General features: G+C 45.2%; 1 protein-coding gene across 33 annotated transcripts in view; it reads left to right on the forward strand.

Moving 5' to 3' along the window:
• Prom1 (prominin 1) overlaps positions 1-24,936 on the forward strand; it is a 104,604-nt gene that overhangs the window by 30,812 nt on the left and 48,856 nt on the right. For 25 of the 33 annotated variants that reach the window (XM_087584192.1, XM_087584202.1, XM_087584196.1 and 22 more), the window contains 2 exons: positions 9,311-9,366; positions 15,945-16,150. In XM_087584192.1, coding sequence (XP_087440318.1) covers positions 9,311-9,366; positions 15,945-16,150 — 262 coding nt within the window. Of the gene's footprint in view, positions 1-9,310; positions 9,367-13,342; positions 13,405-15,944; positions 16,151-24,936 lie in introns of those variants that run through there. The other 8 variants (XM_087584216.1, XM_087584219.1, XM_087584217.1 and 5 more) reach the window with 3 other exon arrangements.

Genomic DNA, 24,936 nt, shown 5'->3' on the forward strand with positions numbered 1-24,936 from the left:
CCCAGACACAGGGTCAGGATAGCCTGGTATTACACACTGCGTCAGCTTGTCAGCGTCTTTCACCATCCACCGATAGCTTCGGCACTCTCCTCTTCCTTCCCTGGTTCTTCAGGGAGAGACACAGAGTCTGAGCGCCCAGCAGCATGGCTGCATCACTGCATGGCCTCTTCTCCCTAGGCCCACACCCCAACTCATTAGGTAGCAGCTTGTGAGTGTAGAATGTGAAAAGATGTCTCTGTGAGCCATTTCTAGGCCTGGTCTCCACACCACTCCTCAGCTGTCGTCCGTGTCCACAATCTCCATCTCTGTCAAGTATGATAGGTTCACAGAAACGTCTGAACCAGAACCACAGGGAGACAAACCAGAATCCCCAGACCACTTCCCCTGTATATTGGACCTGAGCCTAGACACAGAAGTAAATAGACACAGAAGTAAATGATTTTTTTTATTGAGCCAGGCGCTCGGGGTATGGGGGTAGGGGGAGTGGGGGCGGGGCTGAGGCAATATGACTGACACTATCCAGAGCTAAGCAGAGAGTTGTATGGTTACCTGGGCTAAAGGGTGAGACCATGTCTCTAAAGGGAGAAGAGAGGTGATAAGAAGATGCCTCAGTAGACAACTGTGCATACCACCATACCTTCAGGCGTGAGTTTGCTCTCTGGGACCCACATGATAGGGAGGAAACCAAATCCTGTGAGTTACTCTACAACCCCCACAAGAATAATATGGTATACAAACATGCTTTGTCTCTGTCTCTGTCTCTGTCTCTGTCTCTGTCTCTGTCTCTCTCTGTCTTAGCACATGTAACTTTAAAAAGAACAATGCCCCCAAAATCACTAAACTTGAAGAAAGTGGTAAGTGGAGGTACCGAGATTTTTCTAGAACAAACAATACCTGCTAAGCCTTCCTTCCAGCACGCTTCTCGACACGGTTGAATATGATCTGCCTCCTTCCATCCAAATGTGTGTGGAAGCTGACTGCATTATGCAGTACTAGGAGTGAGGACCTTTAAGCAGTGATTGGGACTCAGCCCTCCAGCACACTCCCTGTGCCTCACCAGGGGCCACCTTGCCTCAACTCCATACTCTTGCCAGCCTGAAGGCTAGCACCAGCAGAGGCTCCTCAACCTCGGATCAGAACCAGCCATTGAAATAAAGTTATTTCCTTAATAAGTTATCCAGATCGTGATGCTGTGTTGTTTGCTCTAAGACACCTCCACTGTCTGTAACTTTTCTGCGAGTTCTGACCAAGCAGAAATGAGAAAACCCTCATTTTCCCCATTAGATGATGATGTACGCAGATGTGCCACATCTAGTTTCTGACGCCGCCAACAGATCAGCACAAATGTAAAAAGTAAGACTGCAAAAGTCATCTTCATGCAGGAGCTGAACTCGTGGGATCATAAAATAGAATGCATAAAAGAATCCATTGAAACCCATAAAAATTACTTGAAAGTGTAGTTTTAAAATATTCCTTCCACCTGATTCTCATCCTTATATTGTCAAGGTTCTAAGAGATCTCACCCCACAGGCTCTATACATGCATAAGTCTTCTAGATTTTCCTAATCTACAAAACATGCTCATTAACCAGTGTAAACCACAGATTCAAGTACACGTGTGCTGCTGAAATATTTAACCCTTTAGATGACAACTGAGGCCAGTGGGATTCTGATTGCATCCTTAAGAGTTAAACACACAAAGCGGTCCATAAAATAAGTGGGTTATGACCACCAGTTTACAAACCCACATGGTTCTTTCTAAAAGAGAATGCAGGTTGAAATTAAGACACTGGGCCTGCTGGTGCAAACGCAAATCCCTAACAAACCCCTAGGTAGCTTATGCATGGTTGACAGCACTTCCCGCAGAGTCTCCTGGGAGGAAGGATCTTGGACCGTGAATGTAATTCAGTGGAGTTCTCTCCTTTCTTCTCACTAGAGGCCAGAGCTTGCTAGGTTCTATGTTTATGTTAATTGACTCTTCCTGAGTCAGAATTCCAAAATGAAAACGTCCAACAGGAAAATATCTTATTACTTCAAATACAGAAGTGTCTGATTAGTTGAATGTGAGTCCGAACCTCACCCCCTTACCCCACCCCCACTGGAACGGCCTCTCGGAAGGTGAAACAGGGAGTTTGTACATATCCAAACAACCTTAGAGGCCAGGGCTGAGGAGTTTTCTGACTCTTTGACATCCAGGCACCACTGGGACTTGTGGAAGAGCCAAGAATGGAGTCGAGGCCCTAGGGCTGGGGACAGCATTTAGCCCAGGCTGAGGTGTGTATGTGTGTGTGTGTGTGTGTGTGTGTGTGTGTGTGTGTGTGTGTGTGTGTGTGTGTAAACTGTGCAAGCAGTACCCATATTAGCCAAAAAAAGTGCATCAAATGCCCCAGAACTGCAACCGGAGATGGTTATGAGCTGCTATTAAAGTGCTGGGAATCAAATGAGGGTCCTCTGGAAGGCAGCCAAATGCTTTAACAGCACTTGACAATGTGATTTCTCCATGCCAAGCCCGGTCTCAGGAAGTGCAAGGGTGGGAGTTGACACCAAACTCTGAAGTGAGTTGAATTTGATGATGATGATTTTGCTCTCTAAGAGGCCCTGATTTCCAAGGCTTCTGACAAGATTTCCATTGGAAATGACAGAGCTGAGGAAATATGTTGCTGAAAATGTGTTATTTTGAGAAGTAGGGGGTGGGCACTGTCAGTGTCCAACAGTTCTGGTAGGTTAAATGCATCTGCCATCATTTACCACGGTGTATATATGTCTGCTACTCAACTCCTACTTCCTATGGCTGGTATGGCTAAAGCGAAGATAGTCTGAATCCCTGCTGTAGAATTTGCAGTTTTGTGTAACAGAATGGAGACCAGATCCAACATCAACCTAATTAAACCTCTGGTTTGCTTTTTAATAAAGAGGTTGATGCTTCAGACATTTCAGACATTAGTTGGGTTTATCAGACTTATCAAGTGTTTGCTCCCACTTCTAAGTTCACAGTCGAATTGGTCAGGGTGTGCCTCCTTCCTTTTCTTTAAAATACAGTGGAGTGCAACAATGCACGCCTGCGGTCCGGACTCTCAGGAGCTGAGGAAGGAATAGTACTTAGGCTCAGGAGTTTAAAGCAGTTGGAACAATGGGGATGGAGCGGAAGAACGAGGGTACATCAACAACGACTCTTGATTATTTTTCTTCTCTTGTCATATTTAAATCTGCTTGTTGTTGTAAAAATATAAAAAATAAAAAAGTATTGTTGTCTTTTACCTCGCTAGGTCCGGCACCGCAGTGCCCTAAGATATCTGCTAGATATCTCTGAGGAAACACATCCCAGCTCTGCGGTGGCCCAGACCAGTCGCCCCACAGTCCATTACACTTAAATCTACACATTAAAGAACACACAACACAATAACCTTAGATACAATTGATAAGATATAATTGCCCACTTAAACATACAAAGCCCAGTACCATCCATCCCTTAGGAACATTGATAACAACCTGTAAATACACAGAGCAGAATCAGCCTCCATTGTCCTGCCATGGCTTCTTCCTCTCTCTCCCTCCTGTCTCCTCCTTTCTGTCCTAGTCTCCTCCTCTTCCTTCAAACTTCTCTCCCACCCATCCTTCCTTCTCCTCCAATGACAGGCCTCCTTCTATCCTGTACCTGCTCCTCACCTGTACTTTACAAATTCAATGGGGAGAAGGTTCTGGTGAAGTCACCTGATTCCTGAGTATGTCAGCTGTCCTTGGGGCAGTGGAATTAGCATCAAAATACAGATAACTCCAGGGCAAACCACAGCCTCTGCTCCTTTAATTCTCCTCGTTGCCATATTTAATTCTTCTTTCGCTGGCTGCAGTGTTTCTCCATTCACCCTGGCTTTTTTACTACATTAGCCAAAATGCATACTTGCTCTCTGGACCAATACCTCAGGGTTACTCTTGCTGCAATGAAACACCACGATCCAAAGCAAGTTGATTAAAGGATTTATTTGGCTTACATATCCTGATCACAGTGCATAGAGGGAAACCAAGGCAGGAACTCAAACTAGGCAAGAACCTGGAGGCCGGAGCTGATACAGAGGCCACAGAGGGGTGCTGCTTACTGTCTCGCTCCCCATGGCTTATGAGCCACCTTTTTTACAGAACCCAGAATCACCAGCCCAGAGGCGGTCAGTACCTAGCCCCGCAAGAGGCTAGACTCTCATCAATTACTAATTAAGAAAATGTCCTACAGGCTTGCTTGTCTACAGATCTTATGGAAGCATCTTGTGAGCTGAAGTTCCCTCATCTCAGATGACTCCAGCCTATGTCAAGTTGACATAAAGCTAGCCAGTACGATGAATAATGAAGAAAGATAGCTACAGAGGAAGCTTTGCTTGTGAAATCATCTGGGACGAATCTGGCGCTTTTAGCTTCTGCCAGCCATGTGTTCACACCAATTCATTCACTGTTCCTGGACCCACTCTGCATGCTGTCTGACCCAAGCCAGGTTGTTACTGGGCTACGCTTCAGTCATTTCTGCCTCCTTCAAAGGAAGCTATGAGGTTGCACTGGGAATTCTTAACAACGATACCTCTCAGATAAGCACAAAGCAGTGAGGAGAGGCCTCTAATTTATGAAGGAGCTGCAGGAGAGCTGGCTCCTCTTTCCTGTCGCTGCCTGGGGCTCCAGCATGGCAGGCCGTGGTGAGTCCAGGTTGAGCAAGTTAAGGACCACGGATTCCCATGTGTGCACCCTCCTTCCTCTAAAACACCCCTGGAGAGGATGATTCTACCTCCAGCCTTTGTTTCTGTTCTTCATGGAGAAAATAAATTGTCTGGAGGACCTTTGAAAAACATCTGGTTCCGGGTATGTGTTTGATCTGCACCAGAGACCACATGATCTTAACGATAGAACTGTGGGACTGTGTGTGGATCAAGTCAATCCATTTGTTACGTGCAACAAAGGCTTGGAAGGCCTCCTGGAGACAGAGCGTGTCATGGTGGGAGAGGAGTGGAACGTCTATACAGACTTCCAGGTCACGTGAAAAAATACTTTAGGTCTTTAATTTTTAAAATAATTGTATCGGCATATTCCTTCACATCCAAACTTCAAACTGAAAATAAAACAAAATAATATAGCTCCTGACGAAATCTGGTTAAAATTCTGGTTCCTTCTAGCTCTGCCTTAAGCACTACCACAGGCTATGTGAGGGGTTGGAACACTTGTCAAACACTCTCCAGGCCCCACTTCTTAGAAGAGACTCACTGCTACAACCCAATGATTGTTACCAGAAAGGTTGTAAGGGACGGCAGTGACAGCAGCTGTATCTCAGAATCCTGCTGGTGACCTTGCAGGTGACTCCGAGGTGAAGAAGTTGTCTGTGATCACTGAGTGAACCGTGGCCGGGGATCCAAACTCACCATCGGGGTGGTTTTAGTTCTGACACCCACTGCTCTTTGTACTGTGCATCCTGCCTGGATTCCAGCCCTCTGTTCTAATGTTGCCACCCAAGGCATGTGTTAGGGTCCAGGCTATTCACTTGAATTCTGTGGTTCAGTTCCATAGAGGAAAAGGAAGGGATACTTGACCTTGCAGGATTGCTGAGCCACATGCATAACATGTGGACAGCACTCTGGGAAGGTATCAGACATTAGTTAACGTTCCATGGCTGCTGGAGAAGCCATGGCTGTAGCAGCTGTCCAGGGTTCCGGACAGACAGTTCTGAGCTTTTCAGTCTAAGGTAACTATTATATTGTCAACTGTTCACAACCGGTCAGAGCCTGAGACTGGAAGGGGATGGATTTGGGCTTTAGTTCTGGTTCTTCATTTACAGATTCCATTGACTGCTGACCCTGTCACCTCCCCTTTCCACCTCAAAGTTTCTCACACATTCAATGACATGGTCCAACCTCATTCTCAAAACATTCTCAAAAATGTTTAATGGACCCGAATGCGTTCCGACCCTATATTAGGTACTAAGGCCATTACACTTCACACGCACACACACACACACACACACACACACACACACACACACACACACACAAAGTATAAAGTTTATAGAAGGACCAGCTAGATTGCCTAACAGAAAAGGCACTTGACTTATTACCAAGCCCAATTATCTGAGTCCACTTCCCATGACCCACACAGTGGAAGTCAGGAACCACTTCCCAAGAAGAAAGTTACCTTCTGACCTCCACTTGTGTGTGTAAGCACAAATGCACATGTAGGATGTATGTGGGAGCATAAAGCTATGTGACAAAACATGCCAACAAAGAGTCCAGGTGAAGGTGCCACTTGAGTCATTGTGGCAAAGCTACTAAAGGTTTAAAACTAGAGCCCAGACTTGAGAGAAAACAAGTTCCTGGGCCTCTTCCTTTCTTTCCCTGCAGTCACTCTCCCTGGTCTGTGATAGTTAATATTATGGCCAACTTGACTGGGTTACTATACACCTAGGGTGTTACTGTCCTTGGAATTTTCCTGTGGAGGAAGACCTACCCCAGAGGTGTCATGTGTGCTGCCATCCCTGACAGAAAGAAAAGGAGGAAAGTAGGGTGGGAAACTAAGCTCTGGCATTCTCTTCTGAGGCTTCTTGATCTACTAGGATGTGGACGAGCAGCCACCTGCTGCTGCCGGCAGGGCTGGGTCCTGCCACCTTGCCTTCCTGCCATGGTGTATGGCTGAACTCAGAGCCAAAGTAAACATCTCTGTCCTTACACTACTGACACTACTGACGTCAAGGAGTCTGTCCCACGGAAGAGAAAGTGACAAGCCTCCAGGCTCTGCTCTCAGGTGAGCCTCCTGGTTTATCGAGCTCACGGTATTTTATGGTCTTCTTCCTGGCTTGCTGGCTTCTGCTTCAAGGCAAAAAAGGAACCAGTCCCTGAGAAAACAGGGTGTGAAAATTAATACCAAAAGAGTGCCACTCCCTGAGAGCCTAAAACCGTGACACTGACCAAGTTTGGAGTTAAACTGAAGATTTTTAACATTCATTCTCTAATTTAAAAGTAACGATAATGAGTCCCTTCCAAACCAGGCATGGCTTGTATGTAAAACCAGCGTGGGTGAGAATGGGCTAATGCAGGAGGATTCTCGTGATTGATTGCGAGGCAGGTCTGCACTGCACAGCAGCACTTTGTCTCAAAAACACCACCCCAGACACCCGACTCTTCATATATAACACAAATAAAAAGTGAGAGGGATGCCATTACCTTCTACATATTTGCAAACCTCTTTTCCCTCTGGCTTAGTGGGAGTCAGCCCCTTCCTTCTATCTATGTCCCAGTTCAGTTTGTCCCAGTAAGTAGCTTGGGTTGCAGACAGTGTGGACATCTGAGCCTGCAGAGAGGTAATACAAGAGTCTCCCAGTCATTTCCATAACTCTGGGTATTTTTCTTTGATATGACCCAAACTGCTCATCTCTTAAGGCTCTTTTCTTTGTTCTTTTTTTCTTTTCCTCTCCCCAGACAGGGTTTCTTCATGTACCTTTGGACCTTGCTGTGTAGACCAGACTGGCCTCAAACTCAGAGATCTGTCTGCCTCCCAATTCCTGGGCTTAAAGGTCTGCTTGCCCTCCGCCACTGCCCCCTGGCTTTTAAGTCTGTTTTCGATGTGGGATGTGAATGCACTTTTCCTGCTCTGATGTTTTGCTGTATGATCCATTGGTCCATTTTCCACCTTGCCACAGAAGCCTTTGTGACCACTTATACTCTCATCAGAAAAGGGATTCACCGAGTTTTACAAGTCTTCCCGTGATGGCATATCACATTTTAAAAGGGTCATGTTTGTTTTATATTTATGCATGGATGTGCAAGGATGTCTGTGCACTGTTCGTGTACCCATGGCTGCCTCCACTTACTGACATGGAGGCACTGGATCCAATGAATAGTTGGAGGCACTCTTGTAGGTGCTGAGAACTGAACAGAGTTCTTCTGTGGGAGCAGCCATTGAGTTCCCTTAACTGCTGAGCCATCTCTCCAGTCTAAACACACTTCATTTTTACTATATCTACTAGTCACAACAGGCAAGCTCATTAACGGAGTTTTGCAAAATTCTAATTTTGGCTTCAAAGCTTCATTTAATCATTGGTAATAGGTGCTGTCATTGGCTTTTGTGAAGTTGCGGGCTATATACCTGAAATTTAGGAAAAATATCTACTAGATACCCAAATCAGAGTAAACATTTTGTCATTCAGTCTTTCTTTCAGCAAAAAAAAAAAAAAAAAAAAAAAAAAAAAAAACTGGTATTCTGTGAAAATGTGGCCGATTTAGCTTATCGCTAACTACTGGTATAGTGTTCTGCCTGGCTTTTTTTCTCAAGACTTCATACCATGATAATGTGGTGTGCAGACACTCCATTTTCTTCTACAGAATAATTAAGAGACACTTGTGTTATACCATGGATTTGGTAGGAGCCAGTCAGGAGCGAGGAGTGGGGTCAAATCATGTCCAACCATAAAAATCTCAATTGGAAAGTGGTCAGAGTAAAGACTACTCCCTCCTCTGCTCAGGGTCTACATGTCCTGGGCCTTCCACCTTTACTCCCACTAAAGGAGGTCATGTAGCCGCAGCCAGGTTAAACTTATGCTTTCCTTATCATGTCAAGTTAAGCCTCTTTGTACAAATAAGGAATTCCCAGCACCTAGCCCCGCCCATGATGTACATTCCCAGCCTGCCTCCCTAGAAGTGTGTTTCTCGCCATGCTCACCCATTGCCTGAGGTCCCCATCATTGATTGGAGGGGTGTAGCGCTATGGTAGGATAGGTACACAGTATTGGCAGGGTCTGGGGCTCTGTCCATAGTAGCACACAGTGGAGGTCAGAGGACAACTTACAGGAATCAGTTCCCTTTCTGCACCAGCATAGGCTCTGGGGGTGACATTTGGGTCACTCGTGGGTGGCAAGTACCCTTACCTACAGAACCATTCTGCCGGCCCTGAAGTCACTAGTTTTATTTGTAACCACAAATATGACTTGTTCCCAACATTTGCAATATTTATGAATGAGTCTTAAAAGCCAAGGAGTTATTAACGTGAGAAGTCCCTCTTCCTGTCTCTAAGCAGTGTATGAAAACTCTGAGATATTGTGGAAAAATGTTTACTTTTTATTCATGCTCATTTTGGAATAAATGTTCAAATAAATGTTAAAATATTAGCAGCTTTTCTGTAAAATAGATTCAATAGCCTAATTTACTTACCTGGCTTAGGAATGGGACCACCATTATCAGGGTGTTATGTCTACCGGAAGTGATTTATAAGTACCTAATAGACCTTATGTATATGTAGTGTATACTTTTACTGAAAAAAATAATTTTTATATTTTCCGAATTTTTTCTTTACAGATTTGGTCAAAAAACTCATACAGAAGAGGTTTGACATCTCGGTTGATACCAAGGAGGTAACCTTTTGTTTTTGTTATTAAAAATAGCAAATAGCAAATAGGGAAAAGATCATGTTTGGCCTTTAAACAATCTTTTTTTTTTGTAACTTTTCTGACTAAGGATTTTTATGGAATATTGTTGTATTTTATAAATCTCTTTTTAGTGGCAGCAGAAATGTCCAAATTTGTTGTTGAAGAGAAACAAGTTATGTGTCATTCTAAAATTTCCTGAAAAGAAATTCTAAATTTTGTTTGTTTGTTTGTTTAAGCTAAGGGAGGGAAACTAAGCAGAAATGCTTGAGAATCCTTAGACGCCGGAAACAGTGATGGGCAGAGTGTTTTCAAAGACAGCTTGTTACACAACAGCTTCTCATCTGTGTCTATTGCTGGGTTTGTGGAGTAAACTGCTTAGGTGGGCACACTTGGTTGGAATTAAGAGAGTGTCAGAAATAAGCACGGTTGTTCTCAGACAAGCAGGGCAGGATCTTATGGTTCCAGTGCAAAGGGCAATAAGAAAATCCATAGGAATGACATAACACACAGAGGAGCAGAGGAAACCAAGTAATTGTGAGCAGAAGCCCTTACCACAAGTAATGACTTCAGCAGAAGTGAAGAGGACTTGGGGTGGGTGGGTAGGGGTTGCTCTGGGAGTCATGGGGACCAGGTCAGTAGAGGTCAGGTGTGGAAAAGGTAAATAGTTGGTTCAAAGAGGAAGAGAAGTGACCCACTCCAGATAAATGGGAGGGTTTTCAGAGAGCTTTAAAAAAATCTTGCTGATCTCTACCCAGCCCACCAGGCTACGCTGATCTGCCCCATTTACTTCTAGGACCCAAACAAAGAAAGTTCCATTGATTTTTGGTTAGTTGTAAGTGGAAGATGCTGGAAACACATAGAACTTTGTGTGGTAAATACAGGGTGTTAAAAACCAGGGAAATTTGTTTGTCATATTCTCAGCCCCCAGTGAAGTAAGTAGGACATGTGCTCTTTCCTATTCTGCTCTGAGGATGGTGTCCATGGGGACAAAGAGATAGGCAGCACAGGTCTGAATGTGAATGCCTACTGCCCATGGCTAATGAGTCCAGACCGTGTAGTTAGAAATGGCTTCATCACAGCCTCAGTTTGTAATAGATGATACAGGGGAAGGGTAACTATGGAAGCCAAAGAGGGAAACTGCTGTGGAAGCCATTTTGTCAGGCAGCAGGGCCAACTTTGGGACTATTGAAGAGGGAACCAAATTACCTTCTGCTCACTACCCTCTTAGAATTCTAAAAAGTATTCATTCACTTTCAATACTCTCACTTAATTTTATTACCAAAGCATTGTCCAGATTGGCTCATATCTCCGGGCAAAATACAATGACTGTGGCTTTTCGTGTATCTGGAAGACACTAGCACGCCTGACTAATACCATAACCCAAATGGCAAGGGTTCTTCTGGGAGTGGGTAGAAATGGGAACATCACCTCATTTGGATCTCTGTCTGGAGACTCCAAGATGGCGGGGAGGTCTGGAAATGGTCCAGCTACCTGTTCAACACGTCTTCAGAGGGAGAAGACACACTCCTAGTCTGAATTTACATCCCATTTTCCATGAGGAAAGCGCATGCCAGGGATCTTCCGGGGTATTTATTTAGAAGAGAGTACACTGCAGGAATTACTGGGTTTTACTGTCTGCAATAAACTTGAGCCTGTAACCTTCAAGAGCACCAGCTCATCCCAGACATGATGAAGCCCTGATAACAGAGTGACCATTATGTCGCTGGCTGCCATTTCCTTTCTAGTCTTTGCAAAAGCCTCATCAGGTACATTTTCTGCTTATTCTGCCTATGAAGGAACCCAGACTCAGCGTGGCTTTGACAGCAACACTGTGGATGTTCCCTAAAGATTTTGGTATTGTTCTTTAGGGCTGGCTACTGGTATCTTTAAAAGTTCCCTAAGTGGTTATAATAGGTAACTGAGTAGAAAATCATAGGACACAAAGGACAACTCATTTGGGAAGAGATCAGTGAAAATTCACCCACCCAGGTCTATGGAGGTGTTTATTGTACCATGTCAAATATACCAGGCAGGCTGATTGATTGTTGGGTTGGAGAAATTACAAAAGAATGTATAGTAGTTTGGTATACTTTATAAGTAGAGTGACCTTTCTAGATCTAGTTAGCTGCAACACCAAGTGAGGACAGATTTTCCTAAATTATTCAGTTGTAATCTTTACAAGAGCTCTCTTAAAATACAGATACCTGGCCTTCCCCAAACATGGACTCATGTACTATAAGGGAAGAGGAGCCTGGAAATTAGTTACACTAGGAGGTCCTTAGGGTTGATAGATGTGGGACTCATCCAGGGAGACAGAATGGGACTTGTCAAGGTGACCCTTGGGAACATGTATATCTGAAATGTCCCCAACGCTCAACATTTTCAGTGTTTTGGTTAAAAATTATTAGAATCACAAGCATCGTTCTTTCAAAGGCTTGAGGACCTGCCCCAGGCAAGAAACAGTTTGGATATTTTCAAATGTCCAAACTGGAAAACTTCGAAACAGCGATGTGGAGAATGACCCAGCCACCTTGGTTTATTTTACTCCAGAGGGTATTTAGAAACAACAGTAGCATGACTGGAGAGATGGCTCAATGGTTAAGAGCACTGGCTGCTCTTCCGTAGGTCTTGAGTTCAATTCTCAGCAACCACATGGTGGCTCACAACCATCTGTAATGAGATATGATACCCTCCTCTGACATACAGGTGTACATGCAGATAGGGATGCAGATAGGGCACTCATATACAATCAATCAATCAATCAATCAATCAATCTTTGGGCTGGAGAGATAACTCAGTGGTTAAGAGCTCTGGGTCCTTTTCCAGAGGGAGGTCTCCTGTTCAGTTCTCAGCAACCACATGGTGGCTCACAACCATCTGTAATGTAATCTGATGCTCTCTTGTTACAAGCAAGTGTTCATGCAGATAGAATACATAAAAACATACATAAAATAAATCTTAAAAAAAAAAAAAAAACAGAAGCAACTTTCTTCCCCTCACACAGGTGACCAAAAGGGATGGGTAGTTTTATAAACTGAGCAAATTTGGTTATAGAGAAATACACTGAGATCTGCTTTATTTTCCTCTCCTCATTGTGGTTTGACTCTTTTCCTAACTGACTGACTGGTCTCCATCTCTGGACCACGCTGAGGAATCTGGTCTTGGGCTGTGGCTTTTATACCATTAGCAATATCAGTGGGCTTAAGTTTGCTTAGGTGAGTATTGCAGTGGGGTTTGCGCTCTTGGAGTTGGTACGACAGGAGATAGCAATATGGCTGCCAGGTCCTCTAATGTGAGAACATTATCTCTGATGGCAAGTCCAGGGATACCGGGTCATATGAAAGAGGATATACAACGCCCAGACTTTCTGGAGGAGGTAGCATCTCTTCTGAGACTCATCCAGTGAGTGATGGGTGAGCGGAATAGGGAGGCGACCTGGGAAGTCAGAGTGAGGAGGGAAGGGAGAAAATGGTTTGTGGGAACAACAACCAACTTAGAACAGCCACGAAAAATGAGGAGGTGAAGCCCAGACTGACTAGTAAAGGTCTGTGCTGGGAAGTTTGCATTAATGAACTTCACTGCATGATGTTAAACAAGGGAAGGCACTTCCAGATTTCATTCTTGAGAAGATACTTTGGAAGAGTTGTCTTTGGTTCTTGGACTACAGGCAGCCCTTCTTACTGCTTCACGAAGATCATATAGCAAGCATGTTAGCATCTCTCACCGCCCTGTGATTCCTGTTTTCCCTAACCAATGATCATGCTGACTTTGAACCTTTCAAAAATCCAAAGGTGAATTCTGGAACTTGACTCTGAAACATTAATTCCCAATATGCACGCAAGCATCTCTATTCTGTTCTCATGTTGCTCTTTCCACCTTGGTATTTTACAATGTGGAATATGGTTATGGTGAATGACTCATGTGACTTTTCTGTTTTCTTTCGATGCATGCTGCCTCTGCTACACACAAACTCCTCAACTGCTTTGATTCCCACAGCCAGAAAACATAGTCTTGGCTTTGAAGGTAAACTGCGCTTGCTATCTGTTCGTGTCATTGTTTGTCTTACTTAGGTCAATGGCTAGTGTCGTCTCTGTTGGCACTTTCTGTTCTTCCCTGGTATTGCCCCTGTGATGTGGTCTCAATTTGTTTTGTCTGTGTTATCTCTGTGGCACATGTGGCCCTAAGTTCAGTTCTTCACGATGGCAGGGTGGGAGGAAGAGAGAGGAAATCAAACAGTCTCTTTCCTGACACTGTCTGATACTTAGTCAGTAACATTGGGAAGATTGTATATACATTATAAACTATTTTGTTGTTGTTGAAGCCAAAACTAATGCACTATAAACATTTTAATACATCTTCTCTTCTGGGTTTGCGTTTATTGCTTCCTGTGGCTCAGAAAGTATTTAAAATTCCTTTAAATATTAAATAATTTTGTTTGCTGAGAAATGGAAGCAAAGTCTGTGAGTTTGTGAGAATTTGGAGTCTGGGTTGGTTTTTAGTTGGCCAGTGACATTAGTTCTCAAGGAAATGCTAAAGAGTCAGTTAATAATGGGTGTTCATGGATAGAAGAACACACACACACACACACACACACACACACACACACACTCTCTCTCTCTCTCTGATGAACTCAGCAGCTGCCCCTCCCCCCTTTTTAAAGCATTTAAACCTTAACATGGAAGTGAGGAATATTCAAGTGTCAGCTGCACCCCGGTTCATATGAGCGCTGCCTATAGCTAACCGCTGTCAATTGAACATTGACTCTGAGCAGTTGCTTTGGCTTTGAATTCGTGACTGTTCGTCCCTTGTGCCTATGAGGCTCCTCGTGTTAATGGATGTTTTCCCAGTGTAGGGAAACAGGCACTCCCAGAAGGATGTAGCTGATTTCCGTTTCAGTGCTCCCTACCAAGGTATCACAGTCACCTCTGGCAGGGTTGTCCACCCAGTAGGGCTGCTGTCTGTACATCAGGCCTTTTAAGCCAAGAGACAGGCATCGAGGCAAGGCAGGCAGCTGAGGGGAGCCAGCTAGCTGAGAGGATGGCAGGTTCGCCACCAAGCTCATTCTGTTGGACATTCCGGAGTGCTGACAGAGACCATGGGGTAGGGGATCGCACACTGGTGGGTGGTTGCTCATGACCCGTAGCCAGAGGCTACACATGATCACATCCCTGTATCTGGAGATGCTTTTTAGCTGGGCAGATTTCAGGACAGAAGTCATTGTTTTCTTCTACTGCTTTTGTCCCTGCCATATTCCACTGTGGACAGGCTACAGAGAGTGGTGGCCTTGAGCTCTCTTCTTGATTGCCTTGCTTATGACAATGAAAAAAAAAATACAGCCATCATTCAGTGGTGGAAAGATAAACTGAGTTGGTTAAACAGGAAGTTGGCTATAAGATCATGTCTCAGTGCACACATAAAGGAGCAAGGCTTGTCTGACTTTTCATTTTAGCGCCTACGTCGTCCATTGCTATCTTGCTTGTTCACGAATCAAGTGCCATCCTGTGATTTTTTTTTCCTGCCATTTCACTTGGTAGAGGACTTGCCTAGCTTTCATGAATTTCTGAGTTCCATTCTCAGTACCACATAAGCTAGACATACATCCTGCAATTGAACGATCCAGGAGGTGGAGGCAGGAGGATCATTCTTTACTAAGGAGACCAACCTGGGATACATACAGGGAGCTTTGTCTCAAAAACAAAAGAAAGCATCAGGGATCGAGCAAACAAACAAACAACAACAACAAAGAAATATGAGTGACTCTGCATGGACCGGAATGAAAGATTATTTCATCCCCCCCCCCCCCCCCCCCCCGTTGTTCCATGTACTCCAGGGACAAGCTAGCAAGGAAAATGAAAATATATTAAAGTCTTTGTAACGATTGTATGTGGAAGTTGTGCAGGATGCTGGGATCTCAGGACCAGTATGGACACAGGCTGCCAAGTCCTATACTCACCAGGTCTGCCTTTTGCATGGCATAGAGAGCTCCACTTGCTAGCGCCAGGTGATTGCCTGGGTACTTCCTCTTTAAGCATACATTCTTCCTAGTTCCCACGATGACCTGAGAAGAGACACACTGTTCTTCCCCAGTGTCTGTCCAAGGAAGGTGAAAGCCTTGTGCTTGAGTCACTCGGAATGTCTAGACTTCATTCACCATTTAGATTCTGTTAGAAACGTGGAGTTTGTCACTAGTCGATCCCATCCAACATGGTTCGAGTCTTTCCTAATCTCTATTCATTCTGTCTTCCTGGTGTAAAGCACCCTGTGTGTAACTGACCATGCACAGCTATTTTTTTTTTCTTTTTTAAGCTATCTGGAAAATAAAATGCCCTTGGAATCGATAGTAAACCGTTTTCCACTTGACATTGCTCTTAGGTAACTTCCAGGTAATTGAAAGGAATATTAAACTCTGGGCCAGCATCCTGGTAATTCAGTACTCTACGTCCTTCAGCAGGGAACTAAACGGAAACTCCTTAAATGCGTGCATATTGAGGCACTCACAATAGTGAGCACCTGTGGAATGGTCTTCCTGTTTGGGTGACACGTGCCATGCCTTTCCTTTGCAGGTCGCCATCTATGAAATTGGAGTTCTTATCTGCGTCATCCTGGGCCTGCTGTTCATTTTCCTCATGCCCCTGGTGGGCTTCTTCTTTTGTATGTGCCGTTGCTGTAACAAATGCGGCGGAGAAATGCACCAGCGGCAGAAGCAGAACGAGTCGTGCCGGAGGAAGTGCTTAGCCATCTCCCTCTTGCTGATTTGTCTGCTCATGAGGCAAGTCAAGACTAATCGCGGCTGTTAGGGGGCTGCAGGGAGATGGGAGAAATATCTGCTTTTATTCATGAGTTTGTGTATTTCCTCTTCCTCCTTCTCCTCTTCCCGCATCTCTTTCTTCTTTCATTTTCTTCTGTCCAGAGTTCAGGGGGTAGACCTGGCTATCCAGGAACTCACTGTATACACCAGTCTGATCTTGGACTCATAGAGATCCGGCTACATCTCCTCCCCAAGTGCTGGAATTAGAGTCATGCATCCCTACACCTGGACTTTTTTTTTTTTTTTTTTTTTTTTTTTTTGAGACAGGATCCCACTATAGAGTTTAGGCTGACCTTGAACTCAGTAAGGACGGCAAAAGTCCTGGCTGGGCCTGAACATCTGAACAATGTGTGCTTTGGCTTCCAAGTCCTAGAATTACAGGCATGCTCCCCCACCCCCAGCCCACCTCCACCCGAATATCCAGTTTAAAGTGAAACAGAAAGGGAAGCAACTCAACGCGAAGGTACCGTTGTCAACTAGATAATAGCATTGTCTGGAAGTTGCCCTTCCTTACTCCCTGAGTGGTCCTTTTGGCAGTTTTTCTCTTGTAGATGTGTGTATCTGTGTGTGTGTGTGTGTGTGTGTGTGTGTGTGTGTGTGTGTGTGTGTGTGTGTGTGTGTGTGCACGCACGAGCATGCTTTGTTACGGGAACCTAGGAATGTGTAAATTCAGGTATGCATATGCCATGGCTTGTATGAGGTCACAAAACAACCTTGGATGTAGGTCTTCTTCTACTTTGCTTAAGACAAAGGCTCTTCGTTGCTGTTTCCCTGAGAACTCTGGGTAAGCTGGCTACAAGCTTCCAGGGATTCTCCGTTCTCCTCCCATACACCCTTAGGCGTGCTGAGATTACAGATGTTTGCCATAAAAGTTTAGCTTTTATGTGGGGGGGGGGGGTCTTAGGATTTGAGTTCAAATCTTCTTGCTTGTGTGGCAAACACTTTTACCCACTGAACCAGGTCCCCAACCCCAGGCAAACTTAATGGCTGAAACATTTACCTCCTTCCTCTGCCACCTCTGTGTAGGTTCACCGCAGGGAAGCAGGAAGGAGAGCCTCTGTTTACTAGCTGACACCAAAGGAATGTTGACAAGTCCCTGAACTCTGAATTTGTAAAGATTGTTGAACAGAAAGAACTTCCTAGTCATTTTGAAACCTGCTTTTCCTGAATTTGCCATTTGTCCCCACTTGTGAAGTCTAGAATTCCTTCATAAGCCAGGATGTTCATGTGTAATTCCTGCTGTTGATAGAAGTTTACAGCCAATGGATCTCACTATATAGAACAGGCTGGCCTCAAACTCACAGAAATCTGCCTGCCTCTGCCTCCAGAGTGCTGGGATCAAAGGCATGTGCCACCACACTTGGCAAAACAGCTTTTTATATTAGAAATAAAAAATTATGTGAACTGATTAACAGAAGCTAATGGCTGCCCCTGGAAAAGAGATTGAAGGTTGCTAGAAAGCTGGGAGGAACTCAGCTGCTTGGTCCCTGAGTTACTAGCTGTTGGTCCTTGGTTACTTATTGAATTGATTTAAACATGAACAACAAGACTCCCTGTGGGATGATGTCACAGGCGAGGCAGGTGCAAGATAGAATGAGGCTTGTCATTGGATGAGAAGGAAGGGTGGGTGGGAGAAAAGTTTGAAGGAAGAGGAGGAGAGAGAGAGAGTAGTTGGGGACAATATGGAAGCTGACGTTAAGATTCCACGATGTACCTTTACAGGTTGTTATGAATATTCTTAAGGGACAGATGTGTACAGGGCTCTGTATGTCTAAGTGGGCAATTATATCTTATCCATTGGATCAGAGGTTATTGTGTTGTGTGTTCTTTCATGTGCAGATTTAAGTGTAAGAAAATGTGCGGTGGCTAGAGATGCTGGGTCACCGCGGAATTGGGATGTGTGTTTCTGGCATGGAAACCTGCCTTGGGAACTATAGGTAGAGAGATTGCTGCCAGGCTCAGAGAGAGGCCCTCAGCAGTGCGATATGGGATGGAGCAAAGCGGGTGAGAGGCTTTGCTGACTGAGACTTAAGATATCTGCTAGATATCTTGGGACACTGTGGTGCCGGACCCAGAGCGGGATAAAAGACAGCATTTTATTTTTTATATTTTTTACAACAACTTCCCATCACCAACAAAAGCTGATTTGTTACCTCTTGTTCCAGAGGAGTGACAGCTGGATCAAAGACAGGACTTCCCTGAAATAGAAGTGGTGTAGACATTAACCAAGTATTGATTGTGCACAAACAGCACCCAGTTTCGTGAGCCCTTAACTTCCTGCACTTCTGGTTATTTCTAACCTTCTCACTTGAACCCAAGTGTGGACATCTCTACTCCATCTCTGACTCTGCTCTGCTCTGCGTCTCCGTCTCTCTCTGTCTCTCTGTCTCTGTCTCTCTGTCTCTGTCTCTGTCTCTGTCTCTCTGTCTGTCTCTGTCTCTCTGTCTGTCTCTCTGTCTCTCTGTCTCTCTGTCTCTCTGTCTGTCTCTGTCTCTCTGTCTGTCTCTGTCTCTCTGTCTGTCTCTGTCTCTCTCTCTGTCTCTCTCTCTCTCTCTGTCTCTCTCTCTGTCTCTCTCTCTCTCTCTCTCTCTCTCTCCCTCTCTCTAACAACTCAAATCTATTTTTCACTGGTAATTCCTGAAGTGTCTGTCTCCCCCTACTTCCCTTTGAAGCCTTCTCAGGAATGTACAGACTCAGCAGGGCAGCACTGGCAGGGGGAAGGGTAGTTAGCACAGGAATATAAATTACAGCCTAAAGACCCCTCAGACTCCACAGGGGCCCCCTAGTGTTTCCAAGAGGCTGGAGACACGTGCTTCCCTCACCCACAGACTTGGCTCTTATGTTTTTCATTCACACACCCTAGACATTAAGGACTAGGCACAGGTCAGGAAGCGACATTTGAACGCACTGCCTCTCTTAGGGTAATTCCCTACTTAGCGAGCTTGTTATTTCTTAAACAAAAAAAAAAATATTGTCTTGTGTATTTGAATATTTTGCTTGCATGAATGTCTGTGTACCATGTGTGGTTCATGACTGGTACCCACAAAGGCCAGAAGAGGGTATTGAATCCTTTGGGACTGGGGGTTACAAATGGTGTGAGCCTTCATGTGGGTATGGGGATTTGGAAAAATAACCCATATACTATTCTCACTTAGCCCTATAGTATTTACACATAAGTTTAATTTACAACATGAAATCAAATTAGTTCTAAATTTGTCACACACTAAAACAGTAGATCAGCTCTGACTTAATTATATTGAAACCTGAAATTATGAACTGAAAACAAGTGTTTTATTTGGATTAGAAAAAACAAGTAAGTATGTAAGAAACTAGAAAATGAATGGATTTTTAAAAAAAATAATTTTTCAAACTAATATATACTTAAAAAGCCTAACAAGTTTTGTTTAATGGGTCTGCATCTCAGGAATAAAGATAGGTGAGCTATACATAAATATGTTATTTATATATTTTGGTATTTTAAACACAGTTAAATACTTCATCAATTCAGAATAAAATCCTTTGTAATTTATAGAAATGCAAACAAAAGTCTAACTTAAAAGAGGAATCCAATATAGAAAACATGTTTCTTTTAAAAAAATGAAAATCTTGGTACACATATGCAAATATTTATTGGGTTGGCATAGATAAATCTGTATAATAAAGAGTCTTCATAGTATTTTGACGTGTATTCTCATAAGGCAAAAATGATTAGTGTGGGGGACTGGAAAGATGACGTCAGTTAAGTACTTAGCTGTTTTGGTATCTTCTGTCTGAAACCCCTATCAGTTTTCATCAGGATTGAAAATTGGCTAAATATTATTTGCAAGTATTAGGACAGCTGAGATTAGGATCTAGAAGAGGAAATGACTCTGTGAGTATGAAAGTGAAAGCGAAAGAAATGGAAAGAAATCATGTCACCAAAATTAAAGGGCTGAGCAAAAGAAGAGGGACAGACGGAGGCCATGTTAGAGAGGAGGCAGAGGGAGGCCATGTTAGAGAGGAGGCAGAGGGAGGCCATGTTAGAGAGGAGGCAGAGGGAGGCCATGTGAGAGAGGAGGCAGAGGGAGACCATGTTAGAGAGGAGGCAGGGGGAGGCCATGTTAGAGGGGAGGCAGGGGGAGGCCATGTTAGAGAGGAGGCAGGGGGAGGCCATGTTAGAGAGGAGGCAGGAGGAGGCTATGTTAGAGAGGAGGCAGGGGGAGGCCATGTTAGAGAGGAGGCAGGGGGAGGCCATGTTAGAGAGGAGGCAGGGGGAGGCCATGTTAGAGGGGAGGCAGGGAGAGGCCATGTTAGAGAGGAGGCAGGGGGAGGCCATGTTAGAGAGGAGGCAGGGGGAGGCCATGTTAGAGAGGAGGCAGGGGGAGGCCATGTTAGAGGGGAGGCAGGGGGAGGCCATGTTAGAGAGGAGGCAGGGGGAGGCCATGTTAGAGAGGAGGCAGGGGGAGGCCATGTTAGAGGGGAGGCAGGGAGAGGCCATGTTAGAGAGGAGGCAGGGGGAGGCCATGTTAGAGAGGAGGCAGGGGGAGGCCATGTTAGAGAGGAGGCAGGGGGAGGCCATGTTAGAGGGGAGGCAGGGGGAGGCCATGTTAGAGAGGAGGCAGGGGGAGGCCATGTTAGAGAGGAGGCAGGGGGAGGCTATGTTAGAGAGGAGGCAGGGGGAGGCCATGTTAGAGAGGAGGCAGGGAGACCATGTTAGAGAGGAGGCAGAGGCAGGCCATGTTAGAGAGGAGGCAGGGGGAGGCCATGTTAGAGAGGAGGCAGGGGGAGGCCATGTTAGAGAGGAGGCAGGGAGAGGCCATGTTAGAGAGGAGGCAGGGGGAGGCCATGTTAGAGAGGAGGCAGGGGGAGGCCATGTTAGAGAGGAGGCAGGGGGAGGCCATGTTAGAGGGGAGGCAGGGGGAGGCCATGTTAGAGAGGAGGCAGGGGGAGGCCATGTTAGAGAGGAGGCAGAGGGAGGCCATGTTAGAGAGGAGGCAGAGGGAGGCCATGTTAGAGAGGAGGCAGAGGGAGACCATGTGAGAGAGGAGGCAGAGGGAGACCATGTGAGGGAGGAGGCAGAGGGAGGCCATGTTAGAGAGGAGGCAGGGGGAGGCCATGTTAGAGAGGAGGCAGGGAGACCATGTTAGAGAGGAGGCAGAGACAGGCCATGTTAGAGAGGAGGCAGGGGGAGGCCATGTTAGAGAGGAGGCAGGGAGAGGCCATGTTAGAGAGGAGTCAGGGGGAGGCCATGTTAGAGAGGAGGCAGGGGGAGGCCATGTTAGAGAGGAGGCAGGGGGAGGCCATGTTAGAGAGGAGGCAGGGGGAGGCCATGTTAGAGGGGAGGCAGGGGGAGGCCATGTTAGAGGGGAGGCAGAGGGAGGCCATGTTAGAGAGGAGGCAGAGGGAGACCATGTGAGAGAGGAGGCAGAGGGAGACCATGTGAGAGAGGAGGCAGAGGGAGGCCATGTTAGAGAGGAGGCAGAGGGAGGCCATGTTAGAGAGGAGGCAGGGGGAGGCCATGTTAGAGAGGAGGCAGGGGGAGGCCATGTTAGAGGGGAGGCAGGGGGAGGCCATGTTAGAGAGGAGGCAGAGGGAGGCCATGTTAGAGAGGAGGCAGAGGGAGACCATGTGAGAGAGGAGGCAGAGGGAGGCCATGTTAGAGAGGAGGCAGAGGGAGGCCATGTTAGAGAGGAGGCAGAGGGAGGCCATGTTAGAGAGGAGGCAGAGGGAGGCCTTGTTAGAGAGGAGGCAGGGGGAGGCCATGTTAGAGAGGAGGCAGGGGGAGGCCATGTTAGAGAGGAGGCAGAGGGAGGCCATGTTAGAGAGGAGGCAGGGGGAGGCCATGTGAGAGAGGAGGCAGGGGGAGGCCATGTTAGAGAGGAGGCAGGGGGAGGCCGTGCTGACAGTCCTCCATTTCTCAACAACTCCTCTAGCTTCTGCTTCAGCAGATATTGCGTACTATTGATAAAATATTTGCTGTGATTACCATAAATCCTCCCACTAACCCTCAACCTGTCCCCGACCTCATTCACTCATTGGAAATCATACAGTTCAATGTAGTTGGTTTTACTTAATCTTGACCATGTTGCTTGTTCTGTTTAGACCTTTTCATCTCAAAGGTTTATTTTCTCAGTCTCTCATTGTTCTGTTTTTGACAAGGCCACATGTGTCAAGAGGAAGATTTCCTGGTGTGTAAGGAAGTGCAGGCCGTGCTTCCTCGTGCTTCCTCTGAGCTTTTCCTAGAGACAGCTATAGATAGGGAGTGCCCTGGGACCTGGCCACATGTTTCTGCTGTCTGTCCATGCCCAGTAGGTTGTATTCTCGCTTCTGTGGCTGAGTCAACAGATGTATCTTCCTCAGAAAAAAATAACTTATCTTCCCTTCATACTTGTCATCAACTACATTTGTCAGAGTGTCCCAAAGGCTAGGTAAGAGAAAAGATGGCTTAGTGCTGAAAAGTGCTTGCTGCTCTTGCAGAGGACGCAAGTTCAGTTCCAAGCGCTCACACTGGGCAGCTCCCAACCACCTGTGACTCCAGCCCCAGGGATCCAACACCCTTTCCTGGCCTCTGTGAGCACGGGACTCGACTGCATGCACCCATACACAGACACGCAAGCGACACATAAGTAAAAGTAGAGATGACTCTAGAACGAAAAGCAAAGCCTAAACCCATCCGTGCCTTGAATTGTGGGAAGTTTCGGGATAGCATCCTAAGTCAGCGTTGGTAACGATTACCCTGGTGAACTCAAAGCTTCTAAATTTATCTATAGGATGTGCTTACCACTCTCTAGCTTGGAGGGTAGAAGATTCTCAGAGAAACAGATCAAACTATATCCTGCCAGAACGTCTTGAGCCTTTGATAATGGAAACAAGAGATCTGGTTGTTTAAAATTTAAATAAGTAACTTTTAAGAAGGAAGAGATCGCTTGCTAAAAGCGTTTATTTGGTTTTCCACTGGCCAGTTTCATTAAGGCCGTAGATAGGGGGAAAATGGCTTCACTTTCTAAAGATTTAGTTTATAAAAGCTCTTAAGTCTTTACTTGTATGTGAGGAGTTATTTTCCACAGTGTACAGACAATTCATAATGCCATTTAACCTATGAGTAAAAGCTCCTGTCTTCTGCTCCAAATCTGACGACATTTTGCTATACCACACCAAAGCACATATTTGGTAGTTTAAGAAGAGTTATGTCTGGTTCTGCTGACAGGGGATCTATTGATGTTTTATGGCTTGTTTGCCTTGGGTCATTTTTTTCTCAGTGTCTTCATGCCCTAGTCATTGACTGGTGACTGTTAAAATGCAGAAAAATTAATTTACGTGGCCCTAATGTTTGCTTTAAAATACAGTGAATGACAGAGAGTGTCCAAATAGACAGTGAATAGAATCATTCATTCTCTATTTTGTTTAAATGAAAGGTTTAAATTAGAGGTCATAATTGGAAACTAGTGCTGGTCAATATAGTAAAGTTTTATCAGATGTTAATATTTGCACATTGGGAGGTTTTATTTAAGAACTCAATTTACAGGTGTTTGTAGATGCCGGGAAGTTCCTCTTTAGTGCCACTTTGGAGAACTACAGAGAGAATGTTCTGCCAGCCATCTGACATGTTCCAGGTCTCGGGCCACCCTGTTTCCTCTCGTGCTTTCTATCTGACCACGAGGGCTTTCGGACTTGTCATTTTCAAAAATATTTTTGTTATCACCTTTAGGTGTTTTATATTCATGAATATCTGTCCACTCTGTGCATGTCTGATGCCTGCAAAGGCCAGATCTTCAGGAACTGGAATTACAGAGTGACCACATGGATGCTGGTATTTGAACCTGGGTCCTCTGGAAAAGCATCCTTGCTAACTGCTGAGCAATCTCTCCAGCCCTTGCACTTGTCATTTTTAACCTAAACACAAACATTTACACTGAAAATGTGCTTGGAAAGTTGTAGAATTTGTTTGCAGAACTCTGTTTAGCACAGACTTTTGTTAAAGTTATTGATAGCATGATTTTGATCATCTCTAGCTAAGCTTTCTAGAATTGCACTCTTGACAGTTGGAAAATTTGGAAAGACTATTTTCCGAAAGGTTATACGGCAGTTTGTTGCACTGTGTGATGGTCTTATGAGTAAAGTCGTATAGAATAAGGACAAGGAGGTAGTTACTACCTCCTTTTAGGGACACTGAACTTAGGTTTAACTAGGAATAAACTTCAGCAGGTGTTGCGACATGCAACATCCCAGATCCCTGTAGAAGAGCTCCTTTCATGGGAATGGACAACAGGAAAAGGTCAATAGGAAGTGGTGAACTTCCTGGTTCACTTTGACTTATTCGATGACCACATGGATCTGTCGCTCAGTAGAAGGAATGACTGAAATAGTTTGTAGAATGCAGGGAGAGAAAGTAAGATTCCCGAGGGTGGGGGCTGGAGAGATGGCTCAGTGGTTAAGAGCACTGACTGCTCTTCCAGAGGTCCCGAGTTCAATTCCGAGCAACCACATGGTGGCTCACAACCATCTGTAATGAGATCTGATGTCCTCTTCGGGTGTGTCTGAAGACAGCTACAGTGTACTCATATAAATAAATAAATCTTAAAAAAAAAAAAAGATTCCCCAGGGCGGATACCAGCTCTATTTAGGGGGTGACCCTGGCTTGTCGTAGCCCGGATATTTGAACCTGGCTTAGTTAAATAAAGGCCCTGGCACATTACCATGTTTTGGTTCTCAGTTGTGTGTGTTTGTCTTGCACGTAACTAAAATCATTGAGTCACTAACCTAGCTTA

The sequence above is a fragment of the Rattus norvegicus genome, chromosome 14 (assembly GCF_021556685.1).
Source record: "Rattus norvegicus strain SHRSP/BbbUtx chromosome 14, alternate assembly SHRSP_T2T, whole genome shotgun sequence".
In the NCBI taxonomy this organism is placed as follows: domain Eukaryota; kingdom Metazoa; phylum Chordata; class Mammalia; order Rodentia; family Muridae; genus Rattus; species Rattus norvegicus.